Source organism: Solanum pennellii, chromosome 5 (assembly GCF_001406875.1).
Source record: "Solanum pennellii chromosome 5, SPENNV200".
NCBI lineage: Eukaryota > Viridiplantae > Streptophyta > Magnoliopsida > Solanales > Solanaceae > Solanum > Solanum pennellii.
This window is the reverse complement of record NC_028641.1, coordinates 74,911,364-74,928,221: the sequence shown is the minus strand read 5'-3', so window position 1 is coordinate 74,928,221 and position 16,858 is coordinate 74,911,364. Positions and strand designations below refer to the sequence as shown.

Here is a 16,858-nt window from a genome sequence, read left to right as displayed (position 1 = left end):
TGTTTTTAAAAATATTTGTTTGGTAAAAATTTGATACATTATATTATAAGTGAATTAAAATGTGTGTAAATGAATTATTTATATTTAAAATTTGTATTATATGTGAATAAAAAATTATTCTTTGTAATATGGACTAAACTTGTATTATGAATGAATTAAAACTAATCAAATAAAAAAGAAATATTATTACTATAAATAGTAAATATTTTATTATTATAGTATATTTATATAAGTTTCTTTTTCTAAAATCAGTTGAATACGTATATACGCTAGTTCAAAAATAACTATTATAAAAAGAGATATAATAATAATAAAAAGGAAAAATGCGAAAATGCCAACTAAAAATGAACCACTACCACAAAAGCCAGCAAGGATGTTAATTATTTATTAGTTATACTTTAAAAAACCAAGATATTTATAAATAATAAAATAATAATTTGTCCACTTTACTTTTTGTGTTAACTACGCATAATATTATTAAAATTATTTTTTAACAGTAAAATTCTCCCAGACACATGTAAGTTGGCCGGCTTACACGAAAAATGTTCAAAAAAACAAAAACATTGAATTTAATATTACAATTACAATATTAAAGATACCTAATAAAAAGTCAAACAAAGTGCCCCATTTTACATTCATATACAAGTCTACTAAAATTCCAATTTTAAGCAAATAAAATTGACCTTTTATCAATCTCCTCTAATTGATCATTTCTTACTTTATATTAATTTCGTGAAAAAAGTATCATAAAAGATTTATATATTGAACATATAAAGTATCATTCGTAGATTCAGGCGTAGTCTATAAATAATAATATAAATATTTATGTACTATTCCTTGTTACGAATGAAAGAGGCTAGGTTAACCTAAATGTAGTTGTTAATCCTAACGAATGTAGGAGGCTAGGTTAATCAAAAGATAGTTATTGATAGAATTTAATAACTTACGAATAAATATCAAATACATATATTAAAAACATTATTAATTATAACTCTAATATTATTAATATAACAACAACAACAAACCTCAATATAAAACTATTTCTGAAGAATTTTCAACTCAGCTCGAGTAACAAACATTAAAATATGTAACAATAAAAAATAAAAAAGATATAATAAAACCATAACATACCAAAAATGAGCAACGACTATAACAAACTAACATTATAAACTAAAACACAATTATAAAAATCCACAAATTTAATTAGTCCCTATTTTTTAACTTCTCTTTCTTACCCCTATTATTCCACAAAAAAGAAAAATTCAAAGAAACAAATAAAAGAATCCAACTAAAAATTGAACTCTTTTTTTTTTTATGTAAAATTAAAACAAATTAATTTTAATTCACTTTCTTTTTTTTTTTTAAAAAAAAGACTAATAGCACTACTCAAACACTTCCTTTCTCCCACGCGTTTACCCCACCCCCCACCCCCACCCTTTCTCTCTGCAAATTCGTCGGTCGTCTTTCTCAAAACTCCATTTTTCATTCCTCAAAAACCTCTCTCTTTTATCTTTCTATATTTGCTCCAAAAAAATTTCCAATTTTTTTTAGTTTTGTTAGTTCAGTATAAGTAAAAGTTGCTGCAAATTTACTCTTTTTTTTTGAAATTTTTTTTTTGGTGTTGAATTGAATTGATTGTTGCTGAAGAAATTGAATCAGATCCAATTAATGGTGTCAAAATTACTTCTTGTTTTCTCATTTTCTACTCATAGAAGATCCATTCTCCTTTCTCCTTTATAATTTTCTAGTTTTTTTTTTTTTACTTTAGTACTCGAAATTCTTGATTTTTGATATTTGGTTTTGGGTTTATTTGGTTCTATAGAGTATTTCCTTTGTGGGTTTTGTTGTTTGTGAGATTTAGGGTTGTGGGTATTGAATAGATCAGTTTATAATGTCGGCAATGAAGAGTTCAGGTCAATTCTTTACAATTGGGCTAGTAACAGCTTGGTATTCATCAAACATTGGGGTTTTGTTACTGAACAAGTATTTGTTGAGCAATTATGGGTTTAAATACCCAATTTTTCTTACTATGTGTCATATGACTGCTTGTTCTTTACTGAGTTATATAGCTATTGCTTGGATGAAAATGGTACCAATGCAGACTATAAGATCTAGGGTTCAGTTTATGAAGATCTCTGCTTTGAGTCTTATTTTTTGTACATCTGTTGTTAGTGGCAATATCTCACTTAGGTATTTGCCAGTATCTTTTAATCAGGCTATAGGTGCTACTACACCTTTCTTTACTGCTGTATTTGCTTACTTGATGACATTCAAGAGGGAGGCATGGTTGACTTATGTCACTCTAATTCCTGTTGTCACCGGGGTTATCATCGCCAGTGGGGTATGCCCTTTTTATATTTTGTTAATTTGTATGTAGTTGAATTGTGGTTATTGTCTAATGATAATGATACTTCATTGAAATTGTAGTTGTTTTGCGGTACTATGTTTAATGCTTTTGATCTGTTTTTGGTTAAGTTCAATCAACTAGGCTTTGAATTCGTGATCGTTTAATATAATTGTCTGAAACTTTGGGAATCATAGTGGTGATTCGGCCTAGTGGTCAATGTTGCTGGTTCAAATTCTAGTAGAGACAAAAGAGCACTAGGTGATTTCTTTTCCATCTTTCCTAGTGGACAGAGTTACCCCTTAGATGTTGCTTGTGTGGGAAATATCTCTTGTAATTAGTCACAGTGCGTGAAAGCTGATCTAGGCACCACAGTCATAAAAATAAACAAATCATAGTGGTGATTCGGCTGCATGCACCAGCTTCTTAGCTCAATAGAGTGGTTATAAAAAAAAATCATAGTGGCGATTCGGCTGCATACCACCAGGTTCTTAGCTCAATAAAGTCTGGCTATTTATTCAGTGGGGCTTCAGTGTATTTGAAATGTGGCAAAAGGAAAATCTTCTGATTTAGGCTTATAACAAGGACTGCATCAATATTCTACATGAACAAGTTTATGAGCATTTTTGTTTAGTAATCTAATATGTGGAAGAAAATCTGTCATGTCTACTTTAGAAACTGATAATTTCTATTGCAATTTGTTTTCCTTCTTGTTGTTTGTTTCCTTCTTTCTTTTAGGGAGTCGAGTGTTGAGATTGGTAGAATATACAAGAGTGGGGGATCTTTGTGTTAGCTGTGAAGAAATACAATGAATCCTCCAGTTATTTCATGATCAAGGGTGTAATACTTGTTTGTAGAACTGGTCCTTCTATATATTGTTAACATAATATGGTTAGATAATTATCATTATGATGAATGAATCTGCTAAAAGAGAAGTGATTAGTATTTATTTCCTTGTTATATGATTGAGAGCAAGTTCTTTCTTCAGATAATAGATTTAATAGTCGCACAATGTTTATGGCGTGAAAGAAGTATCTTCTGAGCTAGGATTGCATCAATATTCTATATGACTAAATTGTAGCAGTTTGCTTCTTCAAAAACTGTATTAGCACATTCATTTTATTTGCACAATGCTGATGGAGAAATTTATTTGTGTCTGATTCATTTCCATATATCCTCTCAGGGTGAACCAAGTTTTCATCTATTTGGATTCATAATTTGTATCGGTGCAACAGCTGCAAGAGCACTCAAGTCAGTGCTTCAGGGGATTTTGCTGTCTTCGGAAGGGTAATTACTGCACATATAAATATGTACTTTACATACTAGTGAATCCGTAGCCTAGTTTTGTGCTTTTTTGATGTGAATATATTGGGCCTAGGATATATGAATGCTGAAATGTTTCTTTTTGAATAAAGGGAGAAGTTGAATTCCATGAACCTTCTTCTCTATATGGCTCCCATAGCAGTTGTATTTCTATTACCGGCAACACTTGTGATGGAAGAAAATGTAGTTGGCATCACATTGGCACTTGCAAGAGATGATAGTAGAATCATCTGGCTTTTGCTATTCAATTCTGCGCTGGCATATTTTGTCAATCTGACCAACTTTCTGGTGACAAAACACACCAGTGCCCTGACTCTTCAGGTATTCCTCCTCATTTACTAGTCAGATTTCTTTTTATATGAATTAGTCTTTAGTTTTTTCACTTGTCAGAAAAGATTGAGTGTTGCTCTTTGAATTCATAGATCATAGCTGCAATCTGATTAAGAAATTATGTTGATTGTTGTGATCTTTGATCTATGAATTTCATGATAACTCCACAAATTATGCGTGGACTGGAGCTACTTATTCAGAAATCTTGTCTCTTCTTTGCTTCATTAAATATAGCTCGGCTTAGTTTGATCATATTATTTACTAAGAGGCACTTTCATAGTTTCATTGTCTTTCTTGCTCTTGAGATTCTAACTTCTGATAAACATCAAAATTTCGTATTCCGTATTCTTGGAGAGATTCTGTACCCCTTGTGAACAGTCTGCATGGATGTTCGATGTTTTCATCTATGATTTCTATTTGATGTTTACTTATTCTTTCTGACATTTAGTTACCAAGAGTTTGTTATTTCAAATATTTGGATTCCATTTCTCTGCTGTTTTATATTATTTGTTGCAGAATTTTATGTGCAAATGCTGTTTTTAATTGAATCATACTTTGGAAAATTTATACAAAACCACAAGTGAAGGATAAAGATTATAGGGGTTCCTAGACCACTTAAACCCGTTAAATGGACTAGATATGATAAGGACTAAAATTATAATTGGGATAGAGAGATGATAATACGAGATAATTGGTTTCCTAGACCACGTACAATTCTTCTATTCATTTTATGAGAGGGCAAGAGATCAGGAAAAATCATTTTCTTCTATTCATTTTATGATAGGAGAAGAGATATTGATTTCTCGGTAATACCTGGATGATTCATTTTATGATAGGAGAAGAGATATTGATTTCTCGGTAATACCTGGATGGTCTATATCAGTTATTGTGTTCTGTGATTCTCTGCTTTTACCTTTTTCTTTATCTCTTCCATAGATTGTTTGTCCTTGTAACAAAAATTGCTTGCATTACAGGTCCTGGGAAACGCAAAAGGAGCTGTTGCTGTAGTCATCTCAATCTTAATATTTAGAAACCCGGTGTCAGTTACGGGGATGCTTGGCTATGCACTTACAGTTTTTGGAGTCATACTCTATAGTGAAGCGAAGAAACGCAGTAAATGAGCATTGAGAGTTTTCCACTTGCGACTTCTGAAATTAATTGTTTGTTGAAGAGATGATTCACTTTCACGAGGCAAGTCGCGGATCATGGTCTTGCATTTGGTGACACAAATTTTCTCCTCAAATTTGTATCTTTTGCCCTGAAAAACCTGTGAAACAGCAGGCTTTCATCTGTGAAACAGGAATAGGCTGCTGATGGAATAGCAAGTCTTAAGAAGTGACTTGATTTGTCTATCTTTTTGTCTTTTTATTCTTTCAGAAAAGATTGTAAAATTGAGACTACACACAATATGTCACTATAGTTGTCAAATTGATTTATTAATGAAAAAGGATATCAATATTAGAAATTTATAAATGGCTTCTTTTGTTTGAGGAAAATATTTTATCATTCTATAAAGGATCCAAAGATGAAATGTTTGGAGGACCATTGATCATAAGTCCCACTTGAGTCCTAAAGTACTACAATTCAACATGGAGATTGTCATTAGTGGTATCAACCAATATTCCTCTGTGATATTCTTAGACTAAAAAATTTGAGATTATTTTATTTTTCATAGCGAGTTGGGGTAGTACATGAAGTCTCACCATTTTTGTACGTATTTTTGGATATTTAAGAGCCATTTTTATATTTTCTCTGTTCTTGTTTTTCTGTGATGTTAGTCTATAAATATTTTGGTGATATGACTTTCGGATAATTTTTTTTTACAATACCTTCTGTAAGGAGTTGGGGAATAGTATGTGAAGTTTCACCAATTTTTGCACGTATTTTGGGTAAAACGAATTTTTGATTTTTCATTTGTATTAGCCCATGGATCTAGCCCCTCAGAGCATTCAAAAAAAAATCTTTAAAAACTTTTGAGGATCTTTGTAATGAGTTGGGAAGCGTTACATACGGTCTCACTATTTTATCAGGCATAACTTTTGCGTTCACGTGATTTTTTCGTTTTCCGTGCGTATTAGTCTATGAATCAGGCGCCTCGAAGCACCCAAATTTTTTTCAGAATTTTTTTCTATGAGGAACTCCTTAATGAGTTTGGGAAGCATTACGTCTACTCACACCGTTTTAAGGCACATTTTCCCATTCATGAGCCATTTTTTAGGAATCACGCAAATTTTTTCATTCTTCATGTATATTAGGCCATTGATTTCACGCCTCGAAACACCCAAATTTTTTTCTTAAAAATAAACTTTGTAAGGACCTCCATAATGAGTTAGGGAAGAGTTAGGTATAGTTCCACCATTTTCAGGCATATTTTCGCATTGACGAGACATTTTTTTAGAATCACGCGAGTTTCTTCGTTTTTCGTGTGTATTAGACCATGAATCTGGCGCCTCTGAACACGCAAACTTTTTTCTGAAAAAATTTTATAATGACCTTCGTAATGAGTTGAGGAAGCATTACATATGATCCCCACTATATTTTTTCAGGCATATTTTTTATTTCACGGGCCCTTTTTTCGAAATCATGTGAATTGCTTTGAGAATCTCCTAATAAGTTGGAGAAGTGTTGTGTACAATCTTATCATTTTTAAGCATATTTTCTCATTCACGAGCCATTTTCAAGAATCACACAAACTTCTTCGTTTTCGTGTGTAACAGCCCATGGACCTGGCGTCTTACAACACCCAAAAAAATTTGTAAAAGTTTTTATGAGGACCTCCGTAATAAGTTGGAGAAACATTACGTACGACCCCACCATTTTTTTAGAAATCATGCGAATTCCTTTATTTTTCGTGTGTACTAGTCCATGGATTTGGCGCCTCAAAGCACAAAATTTTTTTCTTAAAAGATTTTGTGAGGACCTTCGTAATAAGTTAGGGAAGCATTACTTACAGTCTCACCATTTTTTTCAAGCTAATTTTCGCATTAACGAACCATTTTGTCATATAGTAGGCAAATTTCTTTATTTTTCGTGTGTATTAGTTCATGGATGTGAATCATTGGAGCACCTAAAACATTTCTTAAAAAACTTTATGAGGACCTCTGTAATGAGTTAGGGTAGCGTTACGTACAGTCCCACCATTTTTTCAGTCATATTTTCACATTAACGAGCCATTATTCAGAAATCACGCAAATTTGTGCATTAGCCCAATGATCTGGCGCCTCGAAGCATCTAAATTTTTTTCTTAAAAAATTTATGAGGACCTCCGTAATAAATTGGGAAAACCTTACATACATTTCTTTTCAAATATATTTCGCATTCACATGCTACTTTTAGAAATCAGCAAATTTCTTCGTTTATTGTGTATATTAGCCCATGAATCTAGGCCTCGGAGAATCTTATCTTTTCTTTTAAAAAAAGCTTTATGAGTAACTCCGTATTCATTTGGGGTAGCATTACGTATTTATGTACCATTTATTAAGGGATATTTTCGCATTCACAAAACTCTTTTGAGGAATCACGCAAATTTATTCATTTTTGTGTTTATTAGCCTATGATCTGGTGTCTCTGAGCAGTCAAAATTATTTTCTTAAAAAAAACTTTATGAAGACCTCCCAAATAAGTTGGAAAAGTGTTACATACAGTTGCACAATTTTTTTTAGGCATATTTTCGCATTCAAGAGTTATTTTTAGGAATCGCACAAATTTTTTTATTTTTCGTGTGTATTAATCCATGGATTTGACGCCTCGAAGCATCTAAAATTTTTTCTTAAAAAATTTATGACGACCTCCATAATAAGTTGGGAAAACCTTACGTATAGTTTTACCATTTTTTTCAAACATATTTCGCATTCACATGCAACTTTTAGAAATCAACAAATTTCTTCGTTTATTGTGTATATTAGCCCATGGATCTAGAGAATTCAATTTTTTTTAAAAAAAGCTTTTGAGGACCTCCGTAATGATTTGTGAAAGCATTACGTATTCTCATACTATTTATTAAGGCATATTTTAGCATTCACAAGTCTCTTTTAAGGAATCACACATATTTATTCATTTTTTGTGTTTATTAGCCTATGATCTTGTGTCTCGGAGCACTTAAAATTATTTTCTTAAAAAAACTTTATGAAGACTTCCTAAATAAGTTGGAAAAGTGCTACATACAGTTCCACCATTTTTTTTAGGCATATTTTCGCATTCAAGAGTTATTTTTTAGGAAACACACAAATTTTTTCATTTTTCGTGTGTATTAGTCCATGGATCTGACGCCTCGAAGCAACTAAATTTTTTTCTTAAAAAACTTTCTGACGACCTCCATAATAAGTTGGGAAAACCATACATATAGTTTTACCATTTTTTTCAAACATATTTCGCATTCACATGCCACTTTTAGAATCAACAAATTTCTTTGTTTATTGTGTATATTAGCCCATGGATCTAGGCATCAGAGAATTCAATTTTTTTTTAAAAAAAAAAAGTTTTATGAGGAACTCCGTAATGATTTGTGAAAGCATTACACATTCTCATACTATTTATTAAGGCATATTTTCGCATTCACAAGTCTCTTTTAAGGAATCACACATATTTATTCATTTTTTGTGTTGTATTAGTCCATGAATTTTTTGTGTTTATTAGCCTATGATCTGGTGTCTCGGAGCCCCCAAAAGTATATTCTTAAAAATCTTTATGAGGACCTTCAAAATAAGTAGGAAAAGTGTTGCGTACAGTCCCACCATTTTTTAGGCATATTTTCGCATTCATGAGTTATTTTTGAGGAATCGCACAGATTTCTTCATTTTTCGTGTGTATTAGTCCATGAATTTGACGCCTCGAATCACCTAAATTTTTTTTAAAAAAAAACTTTATGACGACCTCCGTAATGAGTTAGGAAACATTACGTATAGTTCCATTATTCTTTCCCGGCATTTTCGCATTCACGAACTTTTTTATGAACCACATGAATTTCTTTATTTTTCGTGTATGTTAACCCATGGACCTGGCGTCTCGGAGCATCCAAAAAAAATTTTTAAAAAAAATTATAACGACCTCTGTAATGAGTTAGTAAAATATTTCTTTTACTCAAACCATTTTTAAGACATATTTTCACGTTCACGAGTCATAATCTTTGGAATCGCGTGTCTTCATTTTTCTTGTGTATTAGCCCGTGAATTTGGCGTCCCAGAAACTCCCGAGGTATTATAAAATGAAATTGTGATCTGTTTCGAGTGGGGTATTTGAAGAAATAGATTAATTAGTAGATTGTGTCTCGCACATATATCTTTAATAATTCATATCATATTCAAAAATAAATAAGTAAAAAGGCCATAAAAATTAAAAAAAAAACTTTGCCTAGAATCCCAAGTTGCTTCCCCTCTCCTCTGAGGCCGATTACATCCACTTTTGGAGCCCCTCACCTTTGAGTACGACAACAACCCAGACATAGACCTAATTAGGGGTCTAAACTATTTTTTTATTAAAAAATTTATGATGACCTCCATAATTAGTTGGGAAAGCATTACATACAGTTTTTTCATTTTTAGACATATTTTTACATTCACAAGCAATATTTTAGAAATCACGCGAATTTTTTCGTTTTTATATGTCTTGGCAAATCGGTATGACATCTCGGAGCACCCATAATTTTTTTCTTAAGATATTTTATGAGGACCTCGGTACTGAGTTGGGAAGTGCTAAGTATAGTACCACTATTTTTTCCCAGGATATTTTCACATTCACGAGTAAGTTTTTAGGAATCATGCGAATTTCTTCGTTTTCATTTGTATTAGCCCATGGATCTTGCTCCTAGGAGCACCCAAATTATTTTTCTTAAAATACTTTATGAGGACCTCCGTAATGAATTAGGAAAGCATTACACATACTCACACCATTTTTTTCAAGCACATTTTCACATTCATGAACCATATTTTAGAAATCACGCGATTTTTTCATGTGTATTAACCCATGAATTTGACGTCTCAAAGTAAAAAAAAATTCTAAAAAATATTATGAGAACCTCTATAATGAGTTGGAAAAACGTTATGTACCACAATTTTTCTCGGGCATATTTTCGAATTCACGAGCTACTTTTCAGGATTTACGCGAAATTCTTCATTTTTTGTGAGTATTACCCAATGAATCTGGTGACTCATAGGTACCCAATTTTTTTCAGGAAAACATCATGAGTATCTCCATAATAAGTTAGGAAAACATCGTATACTCACATAATGTTTAAGGCATATTTTCACATTCACGGGCCATTTTTTAGAAATCACGTGAATTTCTCCGCTTTTTGTGCGTATCAACATATGGATCAAAGAACTCGGAGCACCTAAAAAAATTTCTGAAAAAACTTTATGAGGACCTCCGTAATGAGTTTGGGATGCATTACGTATAATCCCACCATTTTCAAGGCATATTTTCACATTCACGAGCCATGATTTAGGAATCACACGATTTTATTCATTTTATGTGTTCATTAGCCCATGAATCTTACGCCTCGAAGCACCCAAAAAGAATTCTTAAATAACTTTTTGATGACCTCCGTAATGATTTCTGGAAGCATTAAATACAATTTAACTATTTTTTCAGGATTTTTTGCATTCACGAGCCATTTTCTAAAAATCACGCAATTTTTTTTCGTGTGTACCCATGACTCTAGCGCCTCAGAGAACCCAAAAAAATTCTAAAAAAACTTCATGAGGACCTCTGTAACGAGTTAATGAAGCATTACGTACAGTTTCACTGTGTTTTTAGGCATATTTTCACAATTACAAGCCAATTTTTAGGAATTATAGAATTTTCTTGGGTTTTCGTGTGTATTATCCAATGGATATAACGCCTCAGAGCACCCTAAATTTTTTTCTGAAAACCACTACGAGGACATCCATAATTAGTTGGGGAAGCTTGCGTACAGTCCTACCATTTTTTAGGTTTCGTATTTACGAGCAACTTTTTAAGAGTTCGTGACTATCTTGATTTTTCATGTGTATTAGCCCATGAATTGGCGCCTCGAAGAACCCAAAAATGATTTCTGGAAAAAATTGATGAGGATCTATATAATAGGTTAGGGAAGCATTACAAACAATGCCGCATTTTTTTCTGACATGTTTTCCTATTTATGAGTCAACATTTAAAAATTATGCGACTTTTTTTGTTTTATGGGGACTTGAGAGAGACTACATGAAGTCTCACCATATTTTTCCCAAGTTTTTTGGCATCAAGGAACTATATTATAGAAATTAGAAGATTTTCTTAGTTTTTTCGTGTATGTTAGCCCATAAATATTTTGGTGATATGACTTTTGAATTTTTTTTTTTTTTTGAGAAACCTTTAGGAACCCTTCGTAGGGAGTTGGGGAGCAGTATCTGAAGTCTCACTTGCACATATTTTGTGCATTTAGGAACCATTGTACGGGAATTACACAAAATATGCAATTTTGACTTTTGGATAAAAAAATTTGCAAAATCTTCACGAAACCCTCCATAGGGAGTTAAGAGAGCAGTACATGAAGCTTCTCTATTATTTGCCCAAATATTGGGCATTAGGATCTATTTTAGTGATATAGCTTCTACACTTTTTTTTTTACAGATCTTCACGAAACCTTCCATAGAGATTTAAGGGAGCAGTACGTTAAGCTTCACCATTTTTTACACAAATTTTAGGCATTTAGGAGCCATTTTACAAAAATTATGCAATATTCTCAATTTTTTTGTGTTAGCCTATAAGTATTTTGATAATATAGCTTCGAATATGGCCATCCAATCTTTGTAAGTTGTAATCAAACAACTCTTCAAAGTACAATGGAAACACAAAATCTTGTGCATTCAAGTCCCCTTCAAGGCATACTATTGAATTTGCCCACAGTATAATAAGCAAACTCAAATCGAATTGGTATATCAATACTAATTCAATCCTAGCTCTTGAAATTGGAATATATTCATTAGAGGATCGCGAAATCCTGTTGATCTTCTCAATGGGGAGTCCACTTTAAAATCTTTCGCGATGCAAGTGCTCTATAGGTATATGCTTCAACAAGAATCACATAAGAGGCAAACTATAGACCTGTAGTAAAATGTACACCCATAATCCACCAAGGTTGAAAAATATCAAGATTGAACTCTAATAGTACACCATCAAGGGATGGTAGAATAGGTGTAATCCTTCTAATCTTAACTAGAAGTCTTTGATTCGAGCCTTCTTGGTAGTTGGTTTACCAAGTCAAATCCGGATTTAGTTGAGCTAGTTGGTTTTGGTTACAGATACAGGATACCAAAACCAACTATTTATTACTAATGCAGCCTATTAGAATCTAATAATTGAAAAATGCATGTCAACACAGATAAAGAACAGCATGAGAGGACGATCATGTAACAACACTCGTAAGGACTGCACAACTTTCCTGCCAAAGGTCATGATAAAACAGCAGGAACATTTAACATCCGAAAGTTAAAGGAACAACAACAACAACAACGAAAGGATAAGTTTTCACAGTTGTGGAAATCAGATCACACAGTAAACAAAAATGGCACACCAATTGGAGATATACGGAAAAGAAGGGAGGAAACAAATATTAAAAGACCAAGCTCCCTGGATAAAATAGTTGATGGAGATATAGTTTAAGAATCTGGAACAGTTGCTGCTGGACGCTTCATTGAAGCAGACTTGATTAAATGATTGTAGCTGCCTTTCTCCTTGAAAAGCTGTGAAAAATGAGGTTTGCAGTACAAAATCCCATCTAGAGCAGCATAATTCGAAGGATTTAAAGAGCACCCACCATGAGAACACTTGAAACACGACTTGTGATAACTTTGGTTCTCCACTGTCACCTGAAAAAATGGTCAATCAACTTAGATGTCAAGAAATTGAAGTGTTGTAGAAGTAAGACCTGCAGTTGAAAACTACTCCAGTTTCGGAGTTCTGAAAAATGAATGGTCCAGAAGGTACCCTTCAAAGTTTATACTTACATCTCAAAAAGATAAAGACATTAACAATTTGTAGTCAACGGAACAGGGACAAATGTCGTCAACAATTTAAATGATGAAATGAACTCAAAGCTCAAAAACTCTGGAATATAAACAAGTCAATGTATATGTAGTTCAATTTTGAAAAGTTTCAAATTTCGGAGATGGCTACACATTTAGATATATAGGTTAACAATAATCAGATCGACTAACTTTCTAAAATAAGCATATAGAAGGTTCAAATGACTCTTCCTTTTTTTTATTTTGGAATTCTTACCTAGCACACAGTTGACTTTACCTAATAAAATTCAAGTTCTTTACTACCTTACAACTCAAAAGTGGAAAAGTTCACTGGTGTGAGGCTGCTGAGAAGATGGGGTAACACACACAACTTACCTAATAATTTCGAGTTAGTATTCAGTGGGATGTCTAATGAGGAAGTAGAATAGAGTGGTGCACTGGATGACATCCTTCCTTCAAAGAACTACTAATGATTATGCTGCGAGCAAATAAGCTTGAACCATGAACTGATGATACTGGCATTTCTAACATTGTTCTATTCTATATTTATTTAAAAAGAATACAGACACATCACAACAATAGTCAACCATGCAAACTTCAACCACTCTATTATTAGCTACCATCCATTCCCATTTGGGTCATTATATTATTATCCATCATCCTGCAGCAACATAGCATGTTTCCAATCGAAAGAGAGATTCTCCGACTTTGAAACCTGGCTTATATATTTACATTTGATGAAAGATGAACCTGCATTCTTGTGCCAGTAGAAAGTGATTGAAATTACAGAAGTGCATAATATTTACAACAGAAATCAACTTTGAAGCTATATCTTGTGGATGAAAGAGATGAAACTTTTTGACACGCAAGACTAACTCCAGAAACAAAAAATCTATTATTGAAATGAGCACTCCCACCCCTCAACACCAAACACTTTTCCCCGGATAAGGTTCACAATTTGGACCAGAGCCAATTAAATGATGAGTACAATTTATCCCTCAATAAAGACATCATAATAGGGTGAAATTTTGAGAATTTTATATATATACCTTCTCGAGTGGATAAGCCGTTTTACCACAGGTGGCACATTTTTCCTGTGTCCCAGAAAACATGCCGGCAGCTTTGCTAGGAGATTTTGTCTGTGTGGCGAAAGCAAGAGAAGAAAGAATAAGAGGCACAACATTGCATCAGATCTAAGAAAAATACACTGCTCTTCTCTTTCAGTATGTTAATCTTAGGTATCAAAAGTTGCAAAGATTGTTACCAGCATTGGAGTTAACTTCTCAGCTGACTTCACAGCTAACACAAGTAAAATGCATTTTCATATTAGATAAAGTATTTTGGTCTTTAATGTTGAATATAGGATTAACAAGAAATAAACACTTACGGGATTGAAAGTTCTTGTTGAAGTTGCCAGACTCCTTATAGAGCTGCTCAAAATGAGGCTTGCAATACAGAACACCTTCCATTGAGGAGTAACTGCTCAACTAAGAAAAGATCAAATAAACATATAACATAGTCAGTAATGAAAACACCATAATCTTTTCATATTGGAACTCTACATATACTACACACACCAACGGTAGCCACATGTAGTCAAGGGGTGTCAATTGACATCCCTTTATCGGAAAATTACATTGTGTAGCTAGGTAAAGTCTATTTTTTTTATTTATATATAATGTACATCAACTCGGCTTTGCTTCTTTGTGGGTTTAATCCTTCATACTTTAACACCCCTTAATAAAAATTCTCTCTCCGCCACTAACATATACTAAGACAATTATTCTAATGATTGAGCCAGTAGCAACTCAAATTACAACTGCTATTGCATCATGCTCCAACATCAGGATAATGGAAGTTTACCCTTTTATCATTTTTCCAACTCAAATCAAGAAAAAATCTAGGATGAAAAATTGTAATCTATTATCAGTTAAAGTTTGATGCACACTAAAAGTCAAGATTTTGAATCTTTGCATCTGCCAGGGGTGGAGCTAGATATAGCTTATGGTTCCGTGAATCCAATAGCTTTGGACTTTGGTCAAAACCTGTATTTGTCTTAAAAATCCATTGAATATGCACAAATTATTAATTTTGAACCTGGCAACTTAAAGGAACTACTGTAAGAGAATCTTGACCCCATAAGCTTCAAATCTTGGCTCAACCTCTAGTTTCTACCTCTAACACATTAAGAAAAACCCAATAATCTATGGCACTCTCTCGGCAAAATCAAGTTTCAATCAATCAACTACGACTAAATCCCAAACAAGTTAAGCTCGATTGTATCAATCATCTACATCCATTCTACTTTATTCATGCAAGAAAGAAACACTATGCAATAAAAACATAGCAAGAAGATTATAATGTGCAAAACTTTAAGTAGGATGAAAAATTGCAATCTATCAGTTAGGGGTTTCCTCCACATTTTAAGTCAAAAGTTTGAATCTTTGCTTCAGTGGAGCTAGAGCATAGCTTATGGTTCCATGAATCCAGTCAAAACCTGTATTTTATCTTAAAAATCCATTGAAGATGTACAAATTATTAATTTAGAACCCAAAACATAAAAGACCTAGAATCCCAACCCCATGAACTTCAAATCCTCGCTCCACCTCTAGCTCACCCAGTAATCTATGGTCCTCTCAACAAAATATCAAGTTTTAATCAATCAACTACGACTCAATCCGAAACAAGTTAAACTCAAATTCTATCAATCATCTACATCCATTCTACAATAAAAACATAGCAATACGATCATAACGTGCAAAACTTATAAGTAAATTACCTTGAGAGTTCCTTTACAATGAGTACACTTGAAACAAGATTTGTGATAACTAATCCCATCAGCTGACAAAAGCTCAACTGGGTAAACAGTTTTTTCACAAGCCTTACATTTCTGTTGAGTCCCTGTAAACGACATCACTTCAACTCCTAGATCTGATCCTCCAACCTCTTTGACTCTACAAAAAAACCAATCACTCAATCAATCAATCATACTATTTTACACATACAATAAACAACTAATTACAAAATTTAACCAAAAAGCTACTAAACTTCACTTAAAACTATAGATCTGCATCTGCGTAATTTTTACGCAGACGCAGATCTATACTATGAAAAATTAAACAACTAAAAACATTTTAAATAGGTCAAAAGTTACATACATGGGAAGATCAAAAAAAATGGTGATGTTGATGGAGTGAAGCTTGTGATGCGGCGAGCGTTAATGGCGGATGAAGAGAATGTTCTTTTCTGGGAGAATGAGCCAAAGAGAGAATGATGAATGGGAGAAAAAAAGCAGAGAAATATCTTAGTTTATTTAGAAGATGTAATTGGATGACTATATAATCATGAAATGTAATGGACAACATGTAGACTTGTATTAGACTTGAGACATAATATAAATTTTTTGTTTTGTTAACTAATCTCCGAGTTGTCGTAGATTTTGGGAGTAGATTTTAAAATTTTATATCTTGAATATATATATATATATCGACATGAAATTCGATTAACTTTTGATTTTTGAGTTTCGCACTCATAAATTTTTTAAAAATAAAATGCGTGTTTAAACAGCACAATTTTAGATATTAAAAATCGCAACGGCTAAAAATTCAAATTTGAGAGAATTTTTATGGTTTAATTGGTTGATTATCTGCATTTTTATCTCTCATTGATGAGAGTTCGATTCTTTATTTTGTAATTTCGTAAAAAAAATCATTAGATTTTCTTATACTTAAACTAGTTTGATAGCAAGTAGATCATACTTTATCCACCTATGCTTATTAGTATCACATTAGTTTAGCTAATAGCTAGGGTTAGCCCCTTTTTTTTTATGCTACATTAGTAAAATTTACAAATTATTCTCTTTTGAATGGAGAAGGCTTTT

General features: G+C 32.7%; 2 protein-coding genes across 2 annotated transcripts; one reads left to right on the top strand and one right to left on the bottom strand.

Moving 5' to 3' along the window:
- Window positions 1-1,393: 1,393 nt before the first annotated feature.
- Window positions 1,394-5,493, top strand: LOC107020937 (probable sugar phosphate/phosphate translocator At3g11320). The gene is made up of 4 exons (XM_015221473.2): window positions 1,394-2,341; window positions 3,528-3,631; window positions 3,760-3,988; window positions 4,972-5,493. The coding sequence occupies exons 1-4, from the start codon at window positions 1,892-1,894 to the stop codon at window positions 5,116-5,118; spliced, it is 930 nt and encodes a 309-aa protein (XP_015076959.1). The 5' UTR covers window positions 1,394-1,891; the 3' UTR covers window positions 5,119-5,493.
- Window positions 5,494-12,359: 6,866 nt separating this feature from the next.
- Window positions 12,360-16,324, bottom strand: LOC107020867 (LIM domain-containing protein WLIM2b-like). The gene is made up of 6 exons (XM_015221390.1): window positions 16,137-16,324; window positions 15,758-15,932; window positions 14,366-14,465; window positions 14,243-14,277; window positions 14,028-14,117; window positions 12,360-12,822 (listed from the first exon to the last, which is right to left on the bottom strand). Exons 2-6 carry the CDS (start codon window positions 15,890-15,892, stop codon window positions 12,613-12,615), a joined length of 570 nt encoding a protein of 189 aa, XP_015076876.1. The 5' UTR covers window positions 15,893-15,932; window positions 16,137-16,324; the 3' UTR covers window positions 12,360-12,612.
- Between the last annotated feature and the right edge of the window lie 534 nt (window positions 16,325-16,858).

Bases quoted from the DNA above. Each gene is read 5' to 3' on its own strand.
- LOC107020937 (XM_015221473.2), top strand. From the start codon at position 1,892: ATGTCGGCAATGAAGAGTTCAGGTCAATTCTTTACAATTGGGCTAGTA. The intron at 2,342-3,527 runs GTATGCCCTTTT...ATATCCTCTCAG, and splicing joins GGGTTATCATCGCCAGTGGG to GGTGAACCAAGTTTTCATCT. The intron at 3,632-3,759 runs GTAATTACTGCA...TTTTGAATAAAG, and splicing joins ATTTTGCTGTCTTCGGAAGG to GGAGAAGTTGAATTCCATGA.
- LOC107020867 (XM_015221390.1), bottom strand. From the start codon at position 15,892: ATGTCGTTTACAGGGACTCAACAGAAATGTAAGGCTTGTGAAAAAACT. The intron at 14,278-14,365 runs GTAAGTGTTTAT...TACTTGTGTTAG, and splicing joins CAACAAGAACTTTCAATCCC to CTGTGAAGTCAGCTGAGAAG. The intron at 14,118-14,242 runs GTAACAATCTTT...TTCGCCACACAG, and splicing joins AGAAGTTAACTCCAATGCTG to ACAAAATCTCCTAGCAAAGC.